The sequence below is a fragment of the Bos taurus genome, chromosome 8, assembly GCF_002263795.3.
Source record: "Bos taurus isolate L1 Dominette 01449 registration number 42190680 breed Hereford chromosome 8, ARS-UCD2.0, whole genome shotgun sequence".
NCBI classification, from domain to species: Eukaryota; Metazoa; Chordata; class Mammalia; order Artiodactyla; family Bovidae; genus Bos; species Bos taurus.
The window spans coordinates 101458572-101479863 of NC_037335.1; the positions used below are offsets into that span (position 1 = coordinate 101458572).

At 43.9% G+C, this 21292-nt stretch overlaps 1 protein-coding gene across 7 annotated transcripts in view; it reads right to left on the bottom strand.

Moving 5' to 3' along the window:
* Positions 1-692: 692 nt before the first annotated feature.
* Positions 693-21292, bottom strand: part of SUSD1 (sushi domain containing 1) — a 154855-nt gene continuing 134255 nt past the window's right edge. For 4 of the 7 annotated variants that reach the window (XM_059889560.1, XM_059889561.1, XM_059889562.1 and 1 more), the window contains 2 exons: positions 20999-21038; positions 6208-7574 (listed from right to left, as the gene is read on the bottom strand). In XM_059889560.1, coding sequence (XP_059745543.1) covers positions 7399-7574; positions 20999-21038 — 216 coding nt within the window. In that variant the 3' untranslated portion in view covers positions 6208-7398. Of the gene's footprint in view, positions 5734-6080; positions 6181-6206; positions 7575-20998; positions 21039-21180; positions 21283-21292 lie in introns of those variants that run through there. The other 3 variants (XM_002689945.7, XR_009495750.1, XM_059889564.1) reach the window with 3 other exon arrangements.

Below are 21292 nucleotides of genomic sequence, written 5' to 3' on the forward strand. Positions count from 1 at the left end.
AGTAAGAGGCTGTGGGATGCTGCACTTTCAAGGGCAGGATCAGAGGTAGTGACTCAAGAGTTCAGGATAATAAGATATAAAATATCTAGATACACACAACCAAAAATAAGCATTAGCTAGCTTGTAAGTTCGGAGAAGGTGATGGCACCCCATTCCAGTACTCTTGCTTGGAAAATCCCATGGACAGAGGAGCCTGGTAAGCTGCAGTCCATGGGGTCCCTAAGAGTCGGACATGACTGAGCAACTTCACTTTCACTTTTCACTTTCATGCATTGGAGAAGGAAATGACAACCCACTCCAGGGTTCTTGTCTGGAGAATCCCAGGGACGGAGGAGCCTGGTGGGCTGCCATCTATGGGGTCACACAGAGTTGGACACGACTGAAGCAACTTAGCAGCAGCAGCTTGTAAGTTGAAAACTGTGCTGTGCTGTGCTCAATTGCTCAGTCGTGTCCAACTCTTTGTGACCCCAAGGGCTGCAGCCTGTCAGGTTCCTCTGTCCATGGGATTTCCCAGGCAGAATATGAGTGGGTTTCCATTTCCTTCTCCAACAGATCTTCTAGACTCAGGGATCGAACCCATGTCTCCTGCATTGGCAGATGGACTCTTTACCAGTGAACCACCCAGGAAGCCCAAGTCAAAAATTAGAATATGCTAGACAGGAACACACACAAACACCAAATGGAGACACATATCATGTTCTGGGATAGAAGTACTCTTTATTTAATACATCCCCAAGAAAAATATGAAGATTTGAGGGGGGGAGGAATTTAACCAAATAATTCTTTAGTTTACATATAATAAATATGTATACATGAATAAATATATAATAAAACCTGAGGATACTTTGAGAATTAACAGAAAAAGGGTGGTAACTCATTTTTACTTGATATTAAAAAAAAAACCTGTTTTAAACTCAAAGCAGGTGGTATTGGCATAGAGATAAATTAGTACAACAAAAGATAAAGTTCAGAAATAGACTCTAGTATTTGATTCAGTATATGAGTCAAATCGCCAGAGAAAAAAATAGCAGTCAAGGAATACACATAGAACAACTGGCTAAACCATTTAGCAACAATAAAAATTAAAAAAAGACCCCTCCCAACCTCACTCCTTATACTAAAATAAGTTTCAGAACATGTAAAGACTTAAATTTTTTTAAAACTGCTGAATTACAGTTATTATCTTGAGATTGGAAGGTCCAAGGGCAAAATACATAAGAAAAAAGACTGATACACTTGACTACACAGATTTAAAGTTTTTGTGTGGCAATGTATGACACAAACAAGTCAAAAGGGAAATGATCAAGTAGAAAATGTGTTTACAACATAGGTGACAGTTAACAGTGAAAATTACCATAATATAAAGAGCTTTTTCAAATCAATATAAGATTCAGGCCAACTACTGAGGGAAAAAAAAGGCACCCCAGCAGAATTACAAAGGACCATCAACATGCAAACCAGAGAAATGTGAACAAAGCATTGGACGGTCATTTTCCACCTACCAGATTAATCAAGATTAAGGATATCAATGATGCCACTGTGTTGAGGCTTCCTGCCGGTGAGAGCATAAACTGGCATAAACTTTCTTTGAGATTCCTCTGATAATACAAAGTAAATCTAAAATGTATATAGTTTTCATTCCAACAACTTCACATCTGGGAATTTAGCCTAACTGATAATTGCATACAACTATATAGAGGCATATAAAGATAGTAAACATCTGAAAACACTCTAAACGCACAACACACAGCAGAGTATTGGTTAAATAAATTATGGTACCAACTTTTAATGCTGTTACTATTGACATGAAAAAAATGTGTCCAGGATATGTTGATGGAAAAGAAGCATGTTAGAAACCACATGCCTCGCTTGATGCCGTTTTGGTAACCCCTAGCTGTGCCCACAAAGTATGGATATGGAAACATATCCATATCCACACACACACATATATCACCAAAATGACTCATTTATTCTCTCTCTGAGACAATGGGCATACACTCTTCTTAAAACTGATTCGCCTCACTGAATCACTTGGCCACAGACACACAAAAAGTCACACCCTCTTCCCTCTCCCAAACTGAGCACTTGAGTTTAACCAACAAAGGCTGTAGGAGGCAAACAGTCCTTAAAAATACCATTGGATTGACTTCTACTACTACTGGCTTTCTCTTTGGTGAATCAAATGAAAAAATTAAAGGTTTAGGAAATCAAAATATGAGTTAGCAATATGAAGGGAGCCTTGAGAATTCTTTTTTTACTTCCTTTAAAATCAATTTAAACATTAACTTTTTTCCAAGCTACTGCAGAATGTCAAAGATAATCAGTTCTGCTCTGGTCTTCATCTTAAAGGGCCCAGCTGCAATTATAGGTCTGGAGTTATGGATGGACCTATTTCCCCTAATTAACCTCCATCTATTTTGTTTTTTTTATGGCTCCTTCTAGAAGTGGTGAGGGAAGGTATCTATTTTGGTTTTTTATGGCTCCTTCTAGAAGTGGTGAGGAAAGGTGAAAAGATAAGTATAAAAAGGCACAGGTGCTACAATAAAGGCAGTAACAGTGTGTATATATATATATATATATATATATACACATATATATATATATATACATATATATATATATACATACATGGTTTGGAAATATAAAAACTTGACTCTCCCAAGAATCAAATGGTCCTGTCAAATCCCAAATGAGCATTGGACTTCCTGCCAGAATATTTGGCCCCACAACTGAAGTTATGTATTTGTAAGAACCTCTCTCTCCATTTTGAAATGGGGAAATGATAACCCCTAAGCTTCCCACCACACAAAACTGCTGTGAGGACTGAATGAAAGAATATGTATAAACAAAAACTATGGTGGAGATAAACAAAAACCATGGGCACCAAAAACAAAAACAAAAAGTCAGCCAGGAAACAAACTGTCCAATATCTGGGTAACCCTCCAATTTTTATTTTTAATTTAGCAGGGCACTCAAGACTAAATCTTAGCACTCACCTCTATACACTGTCACCAAGACAGTTAATTAAGAAAAGAGCCTTTCTCCATCTCTACTCGAGGACCAAGCTTTATTTAGTGGCCCTCAACTCTGACTGCTACCTAATCAGTCCTTCAACAGAAGGATGCTGAATGCTTACAGGAAGACTCACCATTGGTCTCCGGTGATGCTCTCCTGCCTTAGCCAGGAATCCACTTGGGGAAAAAAAGGATGGTGCTGTGATAAAGCTAACCAGGTAAATTCAGAGAACTTAAAGCTGCCTTCATGTGTATGAGAAAGTGATCAGGAAAGAACTGCAGGAAAATGGTGCATCTTTTTTGCAAATGTTCAGCACCTGCTTCTGTTAAGTATTAACACCAAGCAACTCTGTGTTATAATCTGGAACATTCAGAAGGAGGAGCGAAGTCTATGTTTTTGCTATTTCAGTACTCTTTCATGAACTGCTTTTACGTTTCTGCACGTACCCAGAAGTACATTTTACTTCGTATTTCATTAGTTGTTTTAGGCAGACACTTTTGACACCAAGCAAATGGGATTTCTTCCTTTCAACGACAGTTATGCTAAGTTCCCATATGGACAACTGTAGCTTCCTTGGCAGTTAATTTGAGAACTGGAAATTAGGGGGAACTACAGAAACATACGGTATTCACAGAACTGGCAATAGAGAATAATGAGGGGAGGAGGCTCAGATTCTTTGAACAGAGGGGGCTTTTGAGGGAAATCCTTACTCATCAGAGACCTTACTCAATACTAACTGCAAGAATTTGTAATGATTCCCAAAATTAACCCAAGAGCTGTGAAAACAGTCTAAATGTGAATTGCTGCACATAAAAATTAAAAGTAGCATGCTGTTTGTATTTGTCTGTTGAGAGTTCTGCTCTACAGTTCACCTGAGATGAGGACGGGCGTGGTTCTCATGTTGATCCTAAGTCGAAGTCTGAGCTGGTACCTCAGGACAAAGGACAACTATTTCTAATACTGTCCAGTACTGGTCAGGGGCAGGGCCGACAGCTGACCTTGAAAGCCCAAGCATCTCGGTACCACTTCACTCTCTGACTCTTCGCAGTTGAGAAGAGATGCCTTGGGCTGGGAACAGCTTCATAGACAGCTTTCACCTGTTCTATCCCTGCCCTTGTCTCCTCATCAGCCCACAAGCCCAGGCTGCTCACATGTGTCCCTCACTGATGCCCAGGGAGCCAGTGGGGCATACGCCAGCCCACCATGTCGGAAAGGCTGTCCCTTTTCTTTAGGACCCAGTGTTGCCCAATTCTAGGACCACGTTCATCTATGTTGCACCCCGAGTTGGGCAATAAGCTGCCCCCCACCTCCTTCCCAAGTTCTCTATTTTCCTGCCTTGCTGAGCCTTGGAGTTACCCTGTAGTTTAGGAAGGAAAGTTCAGGAACACTGAATCGGGCTTCAAAAGTCAAATCGAATCCACTCCATCTGTCAAATCAGCATATTGACAGCGGGCCCAAGATTGCTTAACGCCTAATGTGTCATGGTTAGTGATAAAGTAACACTCGTAGTCACTGATGTTGTAGATAAAACGCAGGATCATGTCAACCACATTGTTCCCCTCCCCTGTAAACACACAGGCTCTGGCCACGGGCTTCATCTTATTGCGACCTATTGTTATCACACGAACCCTCAATCTAAAGCACATTTTTAGGAAGCAGTGATAAAAAAATTTAATCAAGGCTGCTATAAACGTTCATGTGGAAGAGAACTAAGTTAACAGAATATTTTTTTACTGGAAGAAGACTCATGGCTTTTGAATACATATAAGACAAAGGGAACTGTAGCAAAGTAATGGCTGCCTACCAGACACTGCAAGGAACTTACTGGAGTGGCCAGGATAGTATACTTTCTTTTTCTTTCTTCCCTTTTTTCAGTATTTTAAAACACTTTATTTATTCATTTTGGCCACACCACACAACATCTTAGTTCCCCCACCAGGAATGAACCCATGCCCCTTGCAGTGGAAGCATGGAGTCTTAACCAGTGGACCACCAGGGAAGTCCCAGGCTGGCATGCTTTCTAATTAGTGTGTCACTAACTGCAGGAAAAGGGGTGCTTCTAAAGTGTCTGACACGTTTGCCTCAGTCAATGATCTCTATCCTTTGCAATGACGTCCCTCCTACAGTCAGACTCTAGCCCACATCTCAATGTATCTCATTGGTGGTGGTGTAGTTGCTAAGTCATGTCCTATTCTTGTGACCCCATGGACTGTAGCCTGCCAGGCTTCTCTGACCATGGGATTCTCCAGGCAAGAATACTGGAGTAGGTTGCCATTTCCTTCTCCAGGGGGTCTTCCCAACCTAGGAATCAAACTTGGGTCTCTTGCGTTGTAGGCAGATTCTTTACCAATTGAGCTATAAAGGAAGCCTGCGTACATCATTACTTATTGTAAAAGAACAGATTCTGAATTCATAACAGAGATGCTCTGAAGGAAGAGGCAGAGACTCTCAGGCATCACTTGGAGGAGAACACAGGCCCAGCCCACATGACCTGCAGCCTGTGGTCAACATCACACAGTACATCAAGGTTCTCAGGTTCAGAGATACAGGGGAGACAGCAGCAATTCCTGAGTGTCCTCCTTGGGGGGATGCCAAAGAGATAGTGACCGTCTTGAATCTAGGAATGGGACTGCAGGCCTCTGCGCAGGCCCCTGAGAAGCTGTCACAGCATCTGCTCCAGCAGCAGTGCGTCCTCTTCACATAGTGCCCACCGGCGATCTAGACACAGAGGAGCAAAAGAGAGTTCACTGACACACGCTGGTTTTCCCATGGCGATCCCCATGTGCACAGGAAGCAGCCCGGGAGATGTGCCACTGGTGTGGGCGGCCAAGGAGCCATCACTGATCTTGCTCTTTTCCAGGGCCTGGAGGGCATTCCCCGCCCACCCCTGCCCCCACCCACGGTGCAGAGTCACCCATGCCTTTCACCTGCTGAGTATCTGTGGAGCGCAGGACATCTTCCCCCCACACCCCCTTTGACCCGCCTCGATCCCAGCTGTTCCTCATGGTTCCAACCCCCTCCTCCCTCCATTCCACTCATTTCTCAAAAATGACGGTCGCACATACCAAACTGCTGAGAAGGAGAGGAATGCGAGGACGATCACGACAGCCATGGAGCCCAGCCCAACGCCCACCATCTGCGGCAGCAAGAATGTGAGTGATGAACCTGTGAGACGAAAACCACACGCTGAGCCCACAGCGTCCGGAATCACGGCCCTCCCAGGAGCTGCACGCCCACCTGTGCTCTCTCTGCATTAACCAGAGCTTGACCCTGTTTAATAAACCATCCCATGAAGGCCCAGAGTGCCTCTGGGCCCCTTGAGCTAGCCCTGAGGACAGGGCATCTGGGAAACACGGTCCCACGGCACTTTTGAAAAGGGAGCATAAAAACTAGATCACGTTCTAACTTGAATGTAACTTCAAGGGATAAAAGCTGATCTTTTGGGGGCATACAAATGCATACTTCGTGTGTCCATCCTCCTTCAAGCCAATTACACTTGATCAGTTTTTATGGGCAGATTTCCTTTGCCTTGAGGAGGACGTCATTCTGACATCATTTGGAGTTTTGATCCAAAAATGATAGTTTAGCTCAGTGGTCAAATACAGCAAACAAATCGTCTCTGTTGAGTAGAGTCATCTGTCGCTTTCCCCACACATCAATAAGGGTGCTACCTCCCTGCTCTTTTCAGCAGGTTGCCATGAGGATAAAATAAGAAAATTGACATAAAAGCTCTTTGAAAGGTATTCATATGTTCTATTTGGAGGTGCCAACTCCAGGGAGATCCCTGGTTGTTAATGGGAAAACACCCACATTTGAGTCACACATTTGGGTCAAATGACTAAATCAGAGGATCATGTTCCAAACTGAAGGCCTCATTTTAATTTGCAAGCACTTACTTACCACTTATTATGTGCCAAACACTGATCTAAAAACCTCTCCTAACCACCCACTGGGTACCATAATAATAGCACCAAGTATTATTAGACTGGGCACTATTATTATTCCCATTTTATAGAAGAAGAACCTAGACGTGGAATGGTTAAGAAACTCCCCCAAGGTCACCCAGCTACTCAATGATAGAGCTAGGATTCAAACCCAAGCTGCCTGACCCCGGGGTCATTGCTTCTGACCACAGGACCACGCTCTCCCAGTGCAGATCTGAATCCAGCTTTATCTGCAGCTAAGCTAAGCTAAGTCACTCCAGTCATATCCGACTCTGTGCGACCCCGTAGACGGCAGCCCACCAGGCTCCCCCGTCCCTGGGATTCTCCAGGCAAGAACACTAGAGTGGGTTGCCATTTCCCTCTCCAATGCATGAAAGTGAAAAGTGAAAGTGAAGTTGCTCAGTTGTGTCCGACTCTTAGCGACGCCATGGACTGCAGCCTACCAGGTTCCTCTGCCCATGGGATTTTCCAGGCAAGAGTACTGGAGTGGGGTGCGAGTGGGCCATATTCTCTCCCCAAAGTCAGGCGGGTCAGACCAGATCTTTCCTGCACAGGCTGACGATGCTGGGACCTCGGGCTGTGGTAGTTCAAATTCCTCTTTGGAAGAACATAAATCTGTACAATGGAGCCATCAGACTTTAAGATCTCAGGCGGCTGACTCTGCATACATAGAATTAAAAAAATAATGCCAGCAAGCCATGGAATAAGTTTAAGGATGTGCATCCATTTCCAAAAATTTCCAGATGATTTGTTACAGCTGTCATTGTTGGAGTATGAAATTACAGTCATCCCTTAGTATCCATGGGGGATCTTCTGGGGCCCCACCTCAGATACCAAAATCTTTAGATATTCAAGTCCCGTATATAAAGTGGTACAGCATTTGCTTATAACCTACTGTACATTTTAATTCATCTCTAGATTATGGGCTTCCTTGGTAGCTCAAACTGTAAAGAATCTGCCTGCCATGCAGGAGACCCAGGTTTGATCCCTGGGTCAGGAAGATCCCTTGAAGAAGGGAATGGCTACCCACTCCAGTATTCTTGCCTGGAAAATTCCATGGACAGAGAAGCTTGGCAGCCTACAGTCCATGGAATCGTAAAGAACTGGACACGACTGAGTGACTAACTATAATACCTAACACAATATAAATGCCATGTAAATAGTTGTAAATACAGAGTAAATGCTAGGTAAACAGTTGCCAGTGTGCAGCATATTCAATTTTTGCTTTTTGGAACTTTCTGGAATTATTTTTCCTGACTATTTTCAATCCACAGCTCATTGAATCCATGGACGTGGAGCCTGCAGACATGGAGGGCCAACAGTATTTCATTTTTCTGTACCCTCCTTTTATGATGCCCCAGGCATATGCTTAGTCCACCCCCTATGTAACCCAGCACTGCCTTGGAAGAGCTGAAAACAGTAAAAGCAAATATCTGCTACTGTAAGGGGGAGAGAAGCTTAAGAGGAAAAATAGCCCTTGAGCTTGAGACCCTCAAAACATAGATGACTTAATTCCCTGGCAGTGAATGTGGTGTATTTGAGAACAGTTCAAGCCTCTTAACCATTTCAACATCAATTCTGTGCTGTCTAACACAGTAGCCACTAGCCCAATGTGGCTATCTAAATATAAATTAATTTAAATTAAATTAGATTTGAAATTCAGTTTCTATAATGAGGTACCACCTCACACCAGTCAGAATGGCCATCATTAAAAAATCTACAAATAGCCAGTTTTTTTCTAAATGTGCTATGGACATCTAATAACAGCATATGAGCTACAAAATATATTTAAAATTCTGTGGGATATAAGATTGGGTCTTCCCTGGTAGCTCAGCTGTTAAACCCCAGTTCACTTTCTGGGTTGAGGAGTTTCCCTGGAGAAGGGATAGGCTACCCACTCCAATATTCTCGGCCTTCTCTGGTGGCTCAGATGGTAAAGAAACTGCCTGCAATGTGGGAGACCTGGGTTCAATCCCTGGGTTGGGAAGAGCCCCTGGAGAAGGGTATGGCTACTCACTCCGGTATTCTTGCCTGGAGAATCCCCATGGACAGAGGAGCCTGGCGGGCTACAGTCCATGGGGTCGCAAAGAGTCAGACATGACTGGGCAACTAAGCACAGCAACTAAGCACAATTAGGCACAGGATATAAGATTAATAGAAATCTATTATATTTAAATTATTAATGACATCATTCAAGACGTTCCTATTCTTATTTTTTCTGCACTTGATAAAATATTCTCAGATCAATGTTAATATGTCTCACTATGATTATATATTTTTTTCTTTTCTCTTATATTTCTTCTGATTTTTGCTTTATGTATCTTTGTTTCTTTGTTGTCAGGGGTATAATGGTTTATGATGTTTATCTTCTTTGTGAATTGTACCTTTTATCATTAAAAATATTCATCTTTGTTTCATTTAAAAATAAATAAACCAATTTAAATTAAAAAATAAAGAGGAAATTCTACCAATGTATTGTACTGTAAAAAAAGAAAAAAAAGTCTACAAATAACAAATGTTGGAGAGGGTATGGAAAAAAGGTGCCCTTCTATACTGTTGGTGGGAACTGGTATAGTTCTATGGAGAAGCTCTATACAGTCAGCAAAAACAAGACCAGGAGCTGACTGTGGCTCAGATCATGAACTCCTTATTGCCAAATTCAGACTGAAATTGAAGAAAGTAGGGAAAACCACTAGACCATTCAGGTATGACCTAAATCAAATTCCTTATGACTATACAGTGGAAGTGAGAAATAGATTTAAGGGACTAGATCTGATAGACAGAGTGCCTGATGAACTATGGAATGAGGTTCGTGACATTGTACATGTGACAGGGATCAAGACCATCCTCATGGAAAAGAAATGCAAAAAAGCAAAATGGCTGTCTGGGGAGGCCTTACAAATAGCTGTGAAAAGAAGAGAAGTGAAAAGCAAAGGAGAAAAGGAAAGATATAAGCATCTGAATGCAGAGTTCCAAAGAGTAGCAAGGAGAGATAAGACTTCCTCAGTGATCAATGCAAAGAAATAGAGGAAAACAACAGAATGGGAAAGACTAGAGATCTCTTCAAGAAAATTAGAGATACCAAGGGAACATTTCATGCAAAGATGGACACAATAAAGGACAGAAATGGTATGGACCTAACAGAAGCAGAAGATATTAAGAAGAGGTGGCAAGAATACACAGAAGAACTGTACAAAAAAGATCTTCATGACCAAGACAATCACGATGGTGTGATCACTCACCTAGAGCCAGACATCCTGGAATGAGAAGTCAAGTGGGCCTTAGGAAGCATCACTACTAACAAAGCTAGTGGAGGTGATGGAATTCCAGTTGAGCTATTTCAAATTCTGAAAGATGATGCTGTGAAAGTGCTGCACTCAATATGCCAGCAAATTTGGAAAACTCAGCAGTGGCCACAGGACTGGAAAAGGTCAGTTTTCATTCCAATCCCAAAGAAAGGCAATGCCAAAGAATGCTCAGACTACCGCATAATTGCACTCTTCTCACACGCTAGTAAAGTAATGCTGAACATTCTCCAAGCCAGGCTTCAACAGTATGTGAACTGTGAACTTCCAGATGTTCAAGCTGGTTTTAGAAAAGGCAGAGGAACCAGAGATCAAATTGCCAACATCCGCTGGATCACGGAAAAAGCAAGAGAGTTCCAGAAAAACATCTATTTCTGCTCTATTGACTATGCTAAAGCCTTTGACTGTGTGGATCACAAGAAACTGTGGAAAATTCAGAAAAATATGGGAATACCAGACCACCTGACCTGCTTCTTGAGAAACCTATATGCAGGTCAGGAAGCAACAGTTAGAACTGGACATGGAATAACAGACTGGTTCCAAACAGGAAAAGGAGTACATCAAGGCTGTATATTGTCACCCTGCTTATTTAACTTCTATGCAGAGTACATCATGAGAAACACTGGGCTGGAAGAAGCACAGGCTGGAATCAAGATTGCAGGGAGAAATATCAATAACCTCAGATATGCAGATGACACCACTCTTATGGGAGAAAGTGAAAAAGAACGAAAAAGCCTCTTGATGAAAGTGAAAGTGGAGAGTGAAAAAGCTGGCTAAAAGCTCAACATTCAGAAAACGAAGATCATGGCATCCGGTCCCATCACTTCATGGGAAATAGATGGGGAAACAGTGGAAACAGTGTCAGACTTTACTTTGGGGGGCTCCAAAATAACTGCAGATGGTGATTGCAGCCATGAAATTAAAAGACACTTACTCCTTAGAAGGAAAGTTATGACCAACCTAGATAGCATATTGAAAAGCAGAGACATTATTTTGCCAACAAAGGTCCATTTAGTCAAGGCTATGGTTTTTCCAGTGGTCTTGTATGGATGTGAGAGTTGGACTGTGAAGAAAGCTGAGTGCCAAAGAATTGATGCTTTTGATCTGTGGTGTTAGAGAAGACTCTTGAGAGTCCCTTGAACTGCAAGGAGATCCAATCAGTCCATTCTAAAGGAGATCAGTCCTGAGTATTCTTTGGAAGGACTGATGCTAAAGCTGAAACTCCAGTACTTTGGCTACCTCATGCGAAGAGCTGACTCATTGGAAAAAACTCTGATGCTGGGAGGGATTGGGGGCAGGAGGAGAAGGGGATGACAGAAGATGAGATGGCTGGATGGCATCAGTGACTCCATGGACATGAGTTTGGGTGAACTCTGGGAGTTGGTGATGGACAGGGAGGCCTGGTGTGCTGCGATTCATGGGGTCTCAAAGAGTCGGACACAACTGAGCAACTGAACTGAACTGAACTGAATACTATAAGTTGGTATAGCCACTGTAGAAAACAATATGGAGGCTTCTCAGAAAACTAAAATTAGAATTACCACATGATCCAGCAATCCCACTCCTGGGAATATACCCACATAAAACTATAATTCAAAAAATACATGCACCCCTGTGTTCAGAGCAGCACCATTCACAATAGCCCAAACATGGAGACAACCGAAGTGTCCACGGAGAGATGAACAGATAAAGATGTGGTCCATACATACAATGGAATACTACTCAGCCATAAAATAGAGCGAAACAATGCCATGTGCAGCAACACAGATACAACTAGAGATTATCACACTAAGTGAAGTGAGTCAGAAAGAGAAAGACAAACATCACATGATATCCCTTACATGCAGAATCTAACATACAGCACAAATGAACTCATCTACAAAACAGAAACAGTTTCAGAGACATGGAGAATAGACCTATGGCTGCCAAGGGGAGGGACTGGGATGCACTGGGAGTCTGGGGTTGGGAGATGCAAACCACCCATTCAGAATGGACAAACAACAAGGTCCTATTGTACAGCACAGGGAACTTCACTCACTATCCTGTGATAAACCAGAATGGAGAAGAATATAAAAAAGAATGTCTATATGCGCATAACAAAGTCACTTTGTTGTACAGCAGACTGGCACAACACTGAAAATCAACTATACTTCAATTTTAAAAATTTGAAACAAAAATTCAGTTTCTCAGTCATACTCTTTTAAGTGCACATTTCAAGTGCCCAGCAGTCACAAGTGGTGCGTGGCGACCACGCTGGACAACACACTTTTAAAACCTTTCCGTCGCTGCAGAAATCTACAGACTGGCGTGGCTCAGATCTCCACAACCAGGCTGAGAGCAGTGTGATTCTACTGGAAACTATACAGAGGAGCCGGTACAGCAAAAGCAGAGTAGAACACACCTTTTTGCTAAAGAGCCAGGCACACGCTTCCCTCAGAAAGTGTTGTCAAGAGACTTTCTAGAAAAGCGTGATGCATATTGTTTGGCTACTTTTGGTATTCAGAAGAAAAAGACCTTCACATTTTTAAGAAGCCATGTTATAAAATGGGAGGAGGCTCTCTGATTAAATTAGAAATTAAGAAAGAAAAAAGCAGGAGTGACTTGAATGACTAGATATTAAAACAGTGCAGTATCAGTACAGGAAAGAATACATCGGAACAAAACAGAAAGCCCAGGGTCTTTCGTGGTGCTCCAGTGGTTTGGAGAAGGTGATGGCACCCCACTCCAGTGTTCTTGCCTGAAGAATCCCAAGGACAGGGGAGTGGTGGGCTGCCGTCTATGGGGTCGCACAGAGTTGGACACGACTGAAGCGACTTAGCAGTAGCAGCAGTGGTTAGGAATCCGCCTGCCAATGCAGAGGTCACAGGTTTGATCCTTGGTCTGGGAAGATTCCACATGCCTTGGGGCAACTAAGCCTGTTGGCCACAACTCCTGATCCTGAGCTCTAGAGCCCGTGCTCTGCGACAAGAGAAGCCACCACAATGACAAGCCCATGTACCACGGCAAAGACACAGTGCAGTCAAAAATAAATAAATTAAAAATAATTTTTTAAAGTAAAAACCCCAGAAACAGACCCAAATATATAAACAAAGCTTGAGTATTGGAGTCGGGCTGACCAAGTCTGTATAGGACACTACCACTTCCCAACTGTGTGACTTTGGGCAAGTTATTCAGCCATTCTGGGCCTCAGTTTCCCCACTGAAGGATGCTCCAATAACATGGGAATCATAGCCACAGTGCCCACCTTATGAGATTATTGTGAGAAATAAATGAGTTCAGACAGGTTAGAATTGTGCCCGGCATGCCATAAGCAATCGGCAAATGTTAGCTATTGCTAATATTGGCACGATTCTTGCTGGTAGAACAGCTCCTGGTTCTATGTCGTTTTTTCTACATTGTATATGTGCTCTGTGAACATGAGTCAATCCAATCATGGTATAGCCACATGCTTCTTTAGGGACTTCCCACATTAATTTCTTACTGAGAAAATTTACAACCAGCCAATGGGTATTTCATTTTTCAAAGCTCTGCCATCTGGCTAACCCTCCCTTCCATGATCTCATGCCATTTTTCTTCTCAATCACTTGTAGAATATTCTTTTAGAAACCCAAGTGAGTGAATCATGTGTATATCCTAGATTCTCAGTGACTCATTCTTTAACCAGTTAATCCATTAGGCTTAAACCAGTCTCTGTAGGGTGGCTCCCTGAAGAGGTACAGGGCTCAGGAGGAGAGACAGGCCTTCCCTGGCCTTATCTTTAACCTCTTCACTAATGGAAGTATCACAGGTGCTGAAGAATCACTTTAAAAGGCCCCATTCCTACTCTTAGATGTTGTGACAGCTTGAGGACTTCCTATGGTTGTGGACTTTTTTCATGAATTTACACCAGCAGGGTCATTTTCTGAAAGCAACAATTCTGTTCTCCAAAAGGTATAAATAATGGCACTGTGACTTCTGTCTAGTGTGTTAAATTTCTCTCTGCTATACTAGGGTCCCCTTGCTTGAATCCCCTGAGGAGTGCCTGTGTGCATGCTAAGTCACTTCAGTCGTGTCCGACTCTGTGCGACCCTATGGTCTGTAGCCCACCAGACTCCTCAGTCCGTGGGATTCTCCAGGCAAGAATACAGGAGTGGACTGCCATGCCCTGCTCCAGGGGATTTTCCTGACCCAGGGATTGAACCCGCATGTCCTGTCTCCTGCATTGGCAGGCAGGTTCTTTACCACTAGTGCTATCTGGGAAGTCACTCCTGAGAAGTAGAAGATGGCAAAGGAGATCAAAGTAGAAAACTAATTTAGAGATAAAACCTGATGAATCAGTAAAATTATTGAATTCGTCCTCTCTTGCAGCTCAACAAATTACCATAGACTTAGCAGTAGTACCCATTTATCAGCTCACAGCTCCGTGGGTCAGAAGTTCAGACACACACTGGGTTCTCAGCTCAGGATCTTACAGGGCTGAAATAAGGATGTCAGGAGGTCTTCATTTCCCTCTGAAGTCTCTGGAGAAGAATCTACTTCCAAGGTCATGCAGCTTGTGGGCTAAATTCAGTTCCCTACAGTTGTAGGACTGAGGTCCCCATATTATTACTGGTTGTCAGCCAAGGGTCGCTCAGCTCCTATAGGCTGCCAGCATCCTTGCCATGTGGTCCTCCCCATCTTCAAAGCCAGTAGGAGAAATCATTATATCAAATGCATCTTTCCCTTGGAACCTCCAAATTCCCCTGTCTCTGACTTCTAGACACAGATTTAAAGGGCTCACATGATAACATCAGGTCCACCTGGATAATCTCCCTGTGTGGGACTTCAGTTACATCTTTAAATACTTTCACAGCAACAACTAGAATAGTCTACGAATAAGTAAGAGCAGGTGGGTGTACCCAGGGACCAGGAATTTGTGAGGCTGTATTATTAAGAGAATACTACCTACTACAATTATGAAGGTTCAAAATGAGTGTGTGTGTATGTATATATACACATGCACAGCATATTCATACATATACATACCCACTAGGCTTCTATCTGGATGTCAATCTTCTCTGGCTTATTTGATAGTATTGCACCTGCTATGCTTCATTTTTCATCAGACTATATTACTAGTTCCCCAGTAATCTTTCAACCCAATCCAATCAAGTTTGGTTAAATACCTACTGCTTACCAGGCACGGCTCTAGCTCTTCAAATGCTGTCCCTCAAGGGTATGAAATCTAGCAAGAAAAGACAAGTGCACCAGTGGCTTGCAAGTACTATAGACGGGCTAAAGAGAGGGAGGGAGAGAGATCCTGTCCTGTTGAGGAAATCCTTAAAGTGTCAAGGAGAAAATGGCATTTGATTTTAATCTCGAAGAACAGGAGGGACTGTAATAAACAGAAATTGCAGGGAGATTATAGGGTGATCCAGGTGAAAGTAAGCACAGAATCATATGAGCAAAGACATTAAGGAGAGAAAAGAAGGGACATAGGCAGAGAAGTATGGGCACATTGTTTAAATGGAGAAGAATGCAGATGCAATCAGAACGGTACATTGCTGTCCAACTGAGGCCTTGGAAACCAGACTAAGAAGTACTGGCAGGACTTCCCTGGAGGACCCGTGGTTAAGAATTTGCCTGCCAATGCAGGAGACTCGGGTTCGATCCCTGGTCCAGGAAGATCCCCCATACCGTGGAGCAGCTAAACTATGCACCACAGCTACTGAGCTGGCACTCCACAAGACAAATCACTGCAATGAGAAGCCTGTGCACTGTAAGAAAGGGTAGCCCCTACTCACTGCAACTATAGAAAGGCTGTGTGCAGCAACAAAGACTCAGCACAGCCAAAAGACACATAAATAAATCCCCCCAAAATAATTTTTTAAAAAATAAGTGGTGGAGAACTCTGGAGAGACCATCAGGGGAAATCAGAAAATCAGAACTGCGCATTATTAACATGTCAGGCGGTAGGGTAGGCTGGAGGGAAGAGGGAACCCCTGAACACTCTGATGGGAGATAAGAAATAGGCTTGGCCAGTCGTCCAAAGGCCTCTGCTCAGGGAGTGAACACAGAAATGACAGAGAGGCCTGCCCAAGTGCAAAATGTGGGCTAAAAGAGAAAGAGGAGGAGCCATAAATGACTCAGAGGTTTCATGCCTGTGACTAAAGAATATTCCCTGATGAGAAAGTACACTTTCTCATCATCTCACGTATCAGATGATCTTGTGCTACGATTCAAGAAAACACAGGCTGAAGTCCTTTGTGGCTGGAAAGGATCGCAGAGATCTTGGAGGAAGGCAATGTAGAACCAGCCAAGTTAAATACAATTTACAAGACACTCGACTGATTATGAGCAGGACTCAGGCAAGGGAGCTCAGGCCTCAGCTCCCTTGATGGGTTTCCCATCAAACCCACTGCTGGCTCCCTGGTCGTCATCACAAAGCCCTCTTAGGGGAATGTATGAAAGGTGAAATAGTATAATTCACCGGAGGGCAAAAGCAAGAATGGGGCTGTGGGTTGGCACGAGCGAACCGAAACAATCTCAGGACTAATTTGGATCCTAGTTCTCTCCAGATTACTTTCTGAAAAGGCAGTCTCCAAAACTTCTGCAAAAGGAGATTGCCAGGTGAGTGACCACTCAAGTAAACCCTGTACATAGATGTATCTGTGTGAGGGTTCCCTTCAGAATTTCAACACCACAGTGGGTTTTCTATTATCTCAGAGCTTTCTAGTAGCTTGTATTTAAAGGTTCAAACTCTCTTTCAATATGAGGGGGAAAGGGTACTGCCAAAAACCACTTAGATATTTCCAAAGCAAAATCTTTCCTGTTAATCTCGGTAAAATGACCGTGGCCAGCTCTTTGGATCTCTTTGGCCATATCTTCTATCTAGTTTGAGTTTGTTACTTACACCAAACAGCTGTGGAAAGTAGTAGATTCTGGAAGCTATTGTTTCTGAAGGGCCTATCCACAATGCTTGTATGCCTCCATTTTTCAGATAGAAGCACCTCTTTTCTTTGTACAAACTCCTTTCCACCCTTGAAGCTTTTGGGAATGGATTGGTAGAAAAATTTCCAAATGTTGGAATATGCAATTGTTTCTTGTGGCCATCATTCAACTCCAAGAAAAGGGGCTTAGCTAACTGGAAAACAGAAATGTACTGGCGCACATCTTTGTTAAGAGAGGCCCTCACTTGTGATGCTAAGTGAAGTCAAATCAGACAGAAAGACAAATGCGGTATGATCTCAATTACACATGGAATCTTAGAAAGCTGAAGTCACAGAAGCAGAGTAGCAAGGTGGTTGTCAGGGGCTGGGGGGTAGGGGAAATGAAATATTGATCAAAGGGTATAAACTTCCAGATGTAACATAGGTTAAGGTCTGGGGATCTAGTGTATAGCATGGTGACTATAGTTAACAGTACTGTATTGTACACTTGGAAGCTGCTAGCAGAGTAGATCTTAAATATTCATATATACACAGATTTTATATATATATATATAAATTACATATTATAAGGTGATTATGCGAGGTGATGGAGATATTAACTAACCTCATGGCGGTAATCATTTTGCAGTATATACATCAATCAAATCACACTAAACACCTTAAATTCACACAACATTATATGTAAATTATTTTCACAAGAAAATTGAAGAAAGAGAGAGAGGCCCTCACTACCTGGCAATATACAATCCAAGACAGATGACAGTCAGGTAACGCTCAATGCCCAGATGAAAAGCCATGTGCGCTACCCTTGTTGAAGTTGGTGTGATGAGAGATTAAAAAATGGGAAATGAGTTTAGGGGATAAGCAGATTTCCCTGATAGCTCAGTCAGTGAAGAATCCACCTGCAATGAGGGAGAACTGGGTTTGATCCCTGGGTTGGGAAGATCCCCTGGAGAAGGTAAAGGCTACCCACTCCAGTAGTCTGGCCTGGAGAATTCCATGGACTATATAGGCCATGGGGTTGCAAAGAGTCGGACACAACTGAGCAACTTTCACTTTCAGACAAATGAAGGAAGCTTAGTTCTCCAGGTTCCTCCCAATCATTTCCTGCTAGGTACCCTTCACCTTGGAGAAGGCGATGGCACCCCACTCCAGTACTCTTGCCTGGAAAATCCCATGGACGGAGGAGCCTGGTAGGCTGCAGTCCATGGGGTCGCTGAGGGTTGGACACGACTGAGCGACTTCACTTTGACTTTTCACTTTCAAACATTGGAGAAGGAAATGGCAACCCACTCCAGTGTTCTTGCCTGGAGAATCCCAGGGACATGGGAGCCTGGTGGGCTGCCGTCTATGCGGTCGCACAGAGTCGGACACAACTGAAGCGACTTAGGTGTAGCAGCAGCAGCACCCTCCACCGACAGGGTAACACATCCCCCAGCTGTAAAGCACCATCTAGTGGATCCCTCCTGGAAGCAGGGTGATATAGGCTTTTCCTAACCAACCCAGCCTATTGTTTTATGCTGCTCTGAGGTGAGCGACAGATGTAAAGAGTTAAACTGATACTCCAGGCTACAGCAGAATTCCTCAGGCAGTTGCTAGGATGCATGAACCACAAGGAAAAGGTCCAGACTCAAAAAGGTCATAAACTTGACAAGATTTCTGGTATTAGCTACAAATTAATGGAATTCCTATGAGTCAAATCCAGTGGCTGGCTGCCCTCTGGTTTATAGAAATGTCCTGCCAGGGAAATCCCAGCCTGGCGAACAAGACCTGTGGTAGCTCAATCCCTAAGGCAACTCCTCCACCCGGATCACTGCCCCCCAGAAACAGAAGGTTTGAGCTGTAGGGTCCTTGGCAGGCTCCTCCCCGCTGCATCTCTAGGGAGAGCTCTGGAGCAAAGGGACAAGGTGCTCCCCCATCAATCAGGCAGAGCCTGAGGCAGCCAGACTGACTGAGCAGGTGACCCACTCTGCTGCCAGCCCAGGAGAGGCTTGCTTTTCCTGTCCAGCAGGATGGGGTCATTGGTACTGGTCCCCTGGCAACCGCATGGTTCTTCTGCATGAGAAGGCCAGGGCAGGGGGCGGGGGCGGGGAGCAGGCTGTGCTGGGTCTGAGTTGCAGTGTGCAGGCTTCTTTAGTTGTTGCATTTTTGGCTTCTCTAGTTGCAATGCATGAGCTCTAGAGTGTGGCCGGCTCAGTAGCTGCAGAGCACGGGCATGCCCTGCAGCATGTGGGATCTTAGTTTCCCAACCAGAGATCGAACCTGTGTCCCCTGCACCAGAAGGCAGATCCTTGACCACTGGACCACCAAGGAAGTCTTGCACAGCACGGTTCTTTATTTTTTCTTCCCATTTTTTAATGATTTTGTTTATTTAGTTAGTTATTTTTGGCTGTGCTGAGTCTTCACTGCATCACGAGGGCTTTCTCTAGTTGCAGCAAGTAGGGGCTACTCTCCAGTCACAGTGTACAGGCTTCTCGTTGCAGTGGTCTCTCTTGTTGCTGAGCACGGGCTCCAGTGAGCACGGGCTTCAGTAGTTGTGGCTCACAGGCTTAGCTGCCCCACAGCATGTGGGATCCTCCAGGACCAGGTATTGAACCAGTGTCCCCTGTATTGCAAGGCAGACTCCTAACCACTAGACCACCAGGGAAGCCCTTTTCCTCCTCTCTAAATAAATGTATTTATTGTGATTATCCACCTTTCCCTTGCGTATTATATATTGTGATTTGAGAACAGTTTAATCTGCCATTTAATCACAGATTGCTAAGCAGATCATGAGAAGCACATCTAGATTAAGTAAGTCAATAGGAATGGATCATCCCTTGGTCTTGGACCTGGATTTAGTGCAGATCCACCTTTGGACTGTCTTCCTCCTAGGTTCCATTTTTGGTTATATGGAGGATAATTCCACTTTCTTAATGGAGGATGTTTTTCCAAATAGTGTGTGTGTCTGTGTGTGTGTGCGTGTGCATGTGTGTGTGTGCGCATGTGTGTGTGCGTGTGCATGTGTGTGTATGTGTGCATGCGTGTGTGCATGTGTGTGTGCATGTGCATGTGTGTGTGCATGCGTGTGTGCGTGCATGTGTGTGTGCATGCGTGTGTGCGTGCATGTGTGTGTGCATGCATGTGTGTGTGCATGTGTGTGTGTGCGTGTGTGTGTGTGTGCGTGTGTGTGTGTGTGTGTGTGTGTGCGTGTGCATGAGAAGTAGCCAAATGGTGGAAAGCAGTGGACTGTTTGTAGCTCTTTGCTTTGGTCTGTCAACATGGTTTGCTGTTCCTCTTTTCCTGATGGGGATCCTATGCCCCTCTCAATGCAGCTCTTCTGGGATTGCCCATCACACTGATCTGCACCCCCAGCAAGCCATGCCAGTAAGCCCCAAACCCCAGGTAGGCTGATCACACTACCCCAGCTCCTCTTAACAGTGATTCATCCAGTGGATAGTCACCTGCCTAGGAGAGGAGACTCCTGGAACTGAAAAACTGTCTGTCCCCACTGACGTGGCTAACATGGGGCAGCTGCTGCCCATCCCACCCCACCATGTAGTTCACAGTAGAAGAAAGTGAAGCCAGCTCACACTTAGAAACAGAGGAGGCAAGAGACAGAGAGAAAGGGAGAGTCCTACTCGTGGTGTTAAGTGCCCAGTCCCAGTTCCTGATGATGCCACTCGGGTTCTGATTCCATGCGCTCCCACCACCCCTGTCCTTTTCAGCTATGGCTAGTCTGAGATGTGCTTCCATCGCCTGTGACAGTTTAAAAAGAAATCTCATTAACAGACACTTGATGCTGCCGAGTGAACAGAGGAGAAATGAGGACAGAAAATGGTTTTACCTTTTACATGAGCCCAGACTGCACAGGCACTTCTTCTCACCTGTAAAGGAAAGTACAGCAACAGATATAACTGGGCGGTATGTGATGTCTGTTTAAATAACACACCTTTGCCCTCCAAGTTGCAGGGTTTTATCTCTTATTTTGGACAACATGATGTTTAATGTCTCATCCTGGGGACCTACCTGGTGGTTCAGTGGTTAAGATAGCATCACCAGCTCAATGGACATGAATTGGAGCAAACTCTGGGAGACAGTGGAGGACAGAGGAGCTTGGCATGCTGCAGTCTATGGGGTC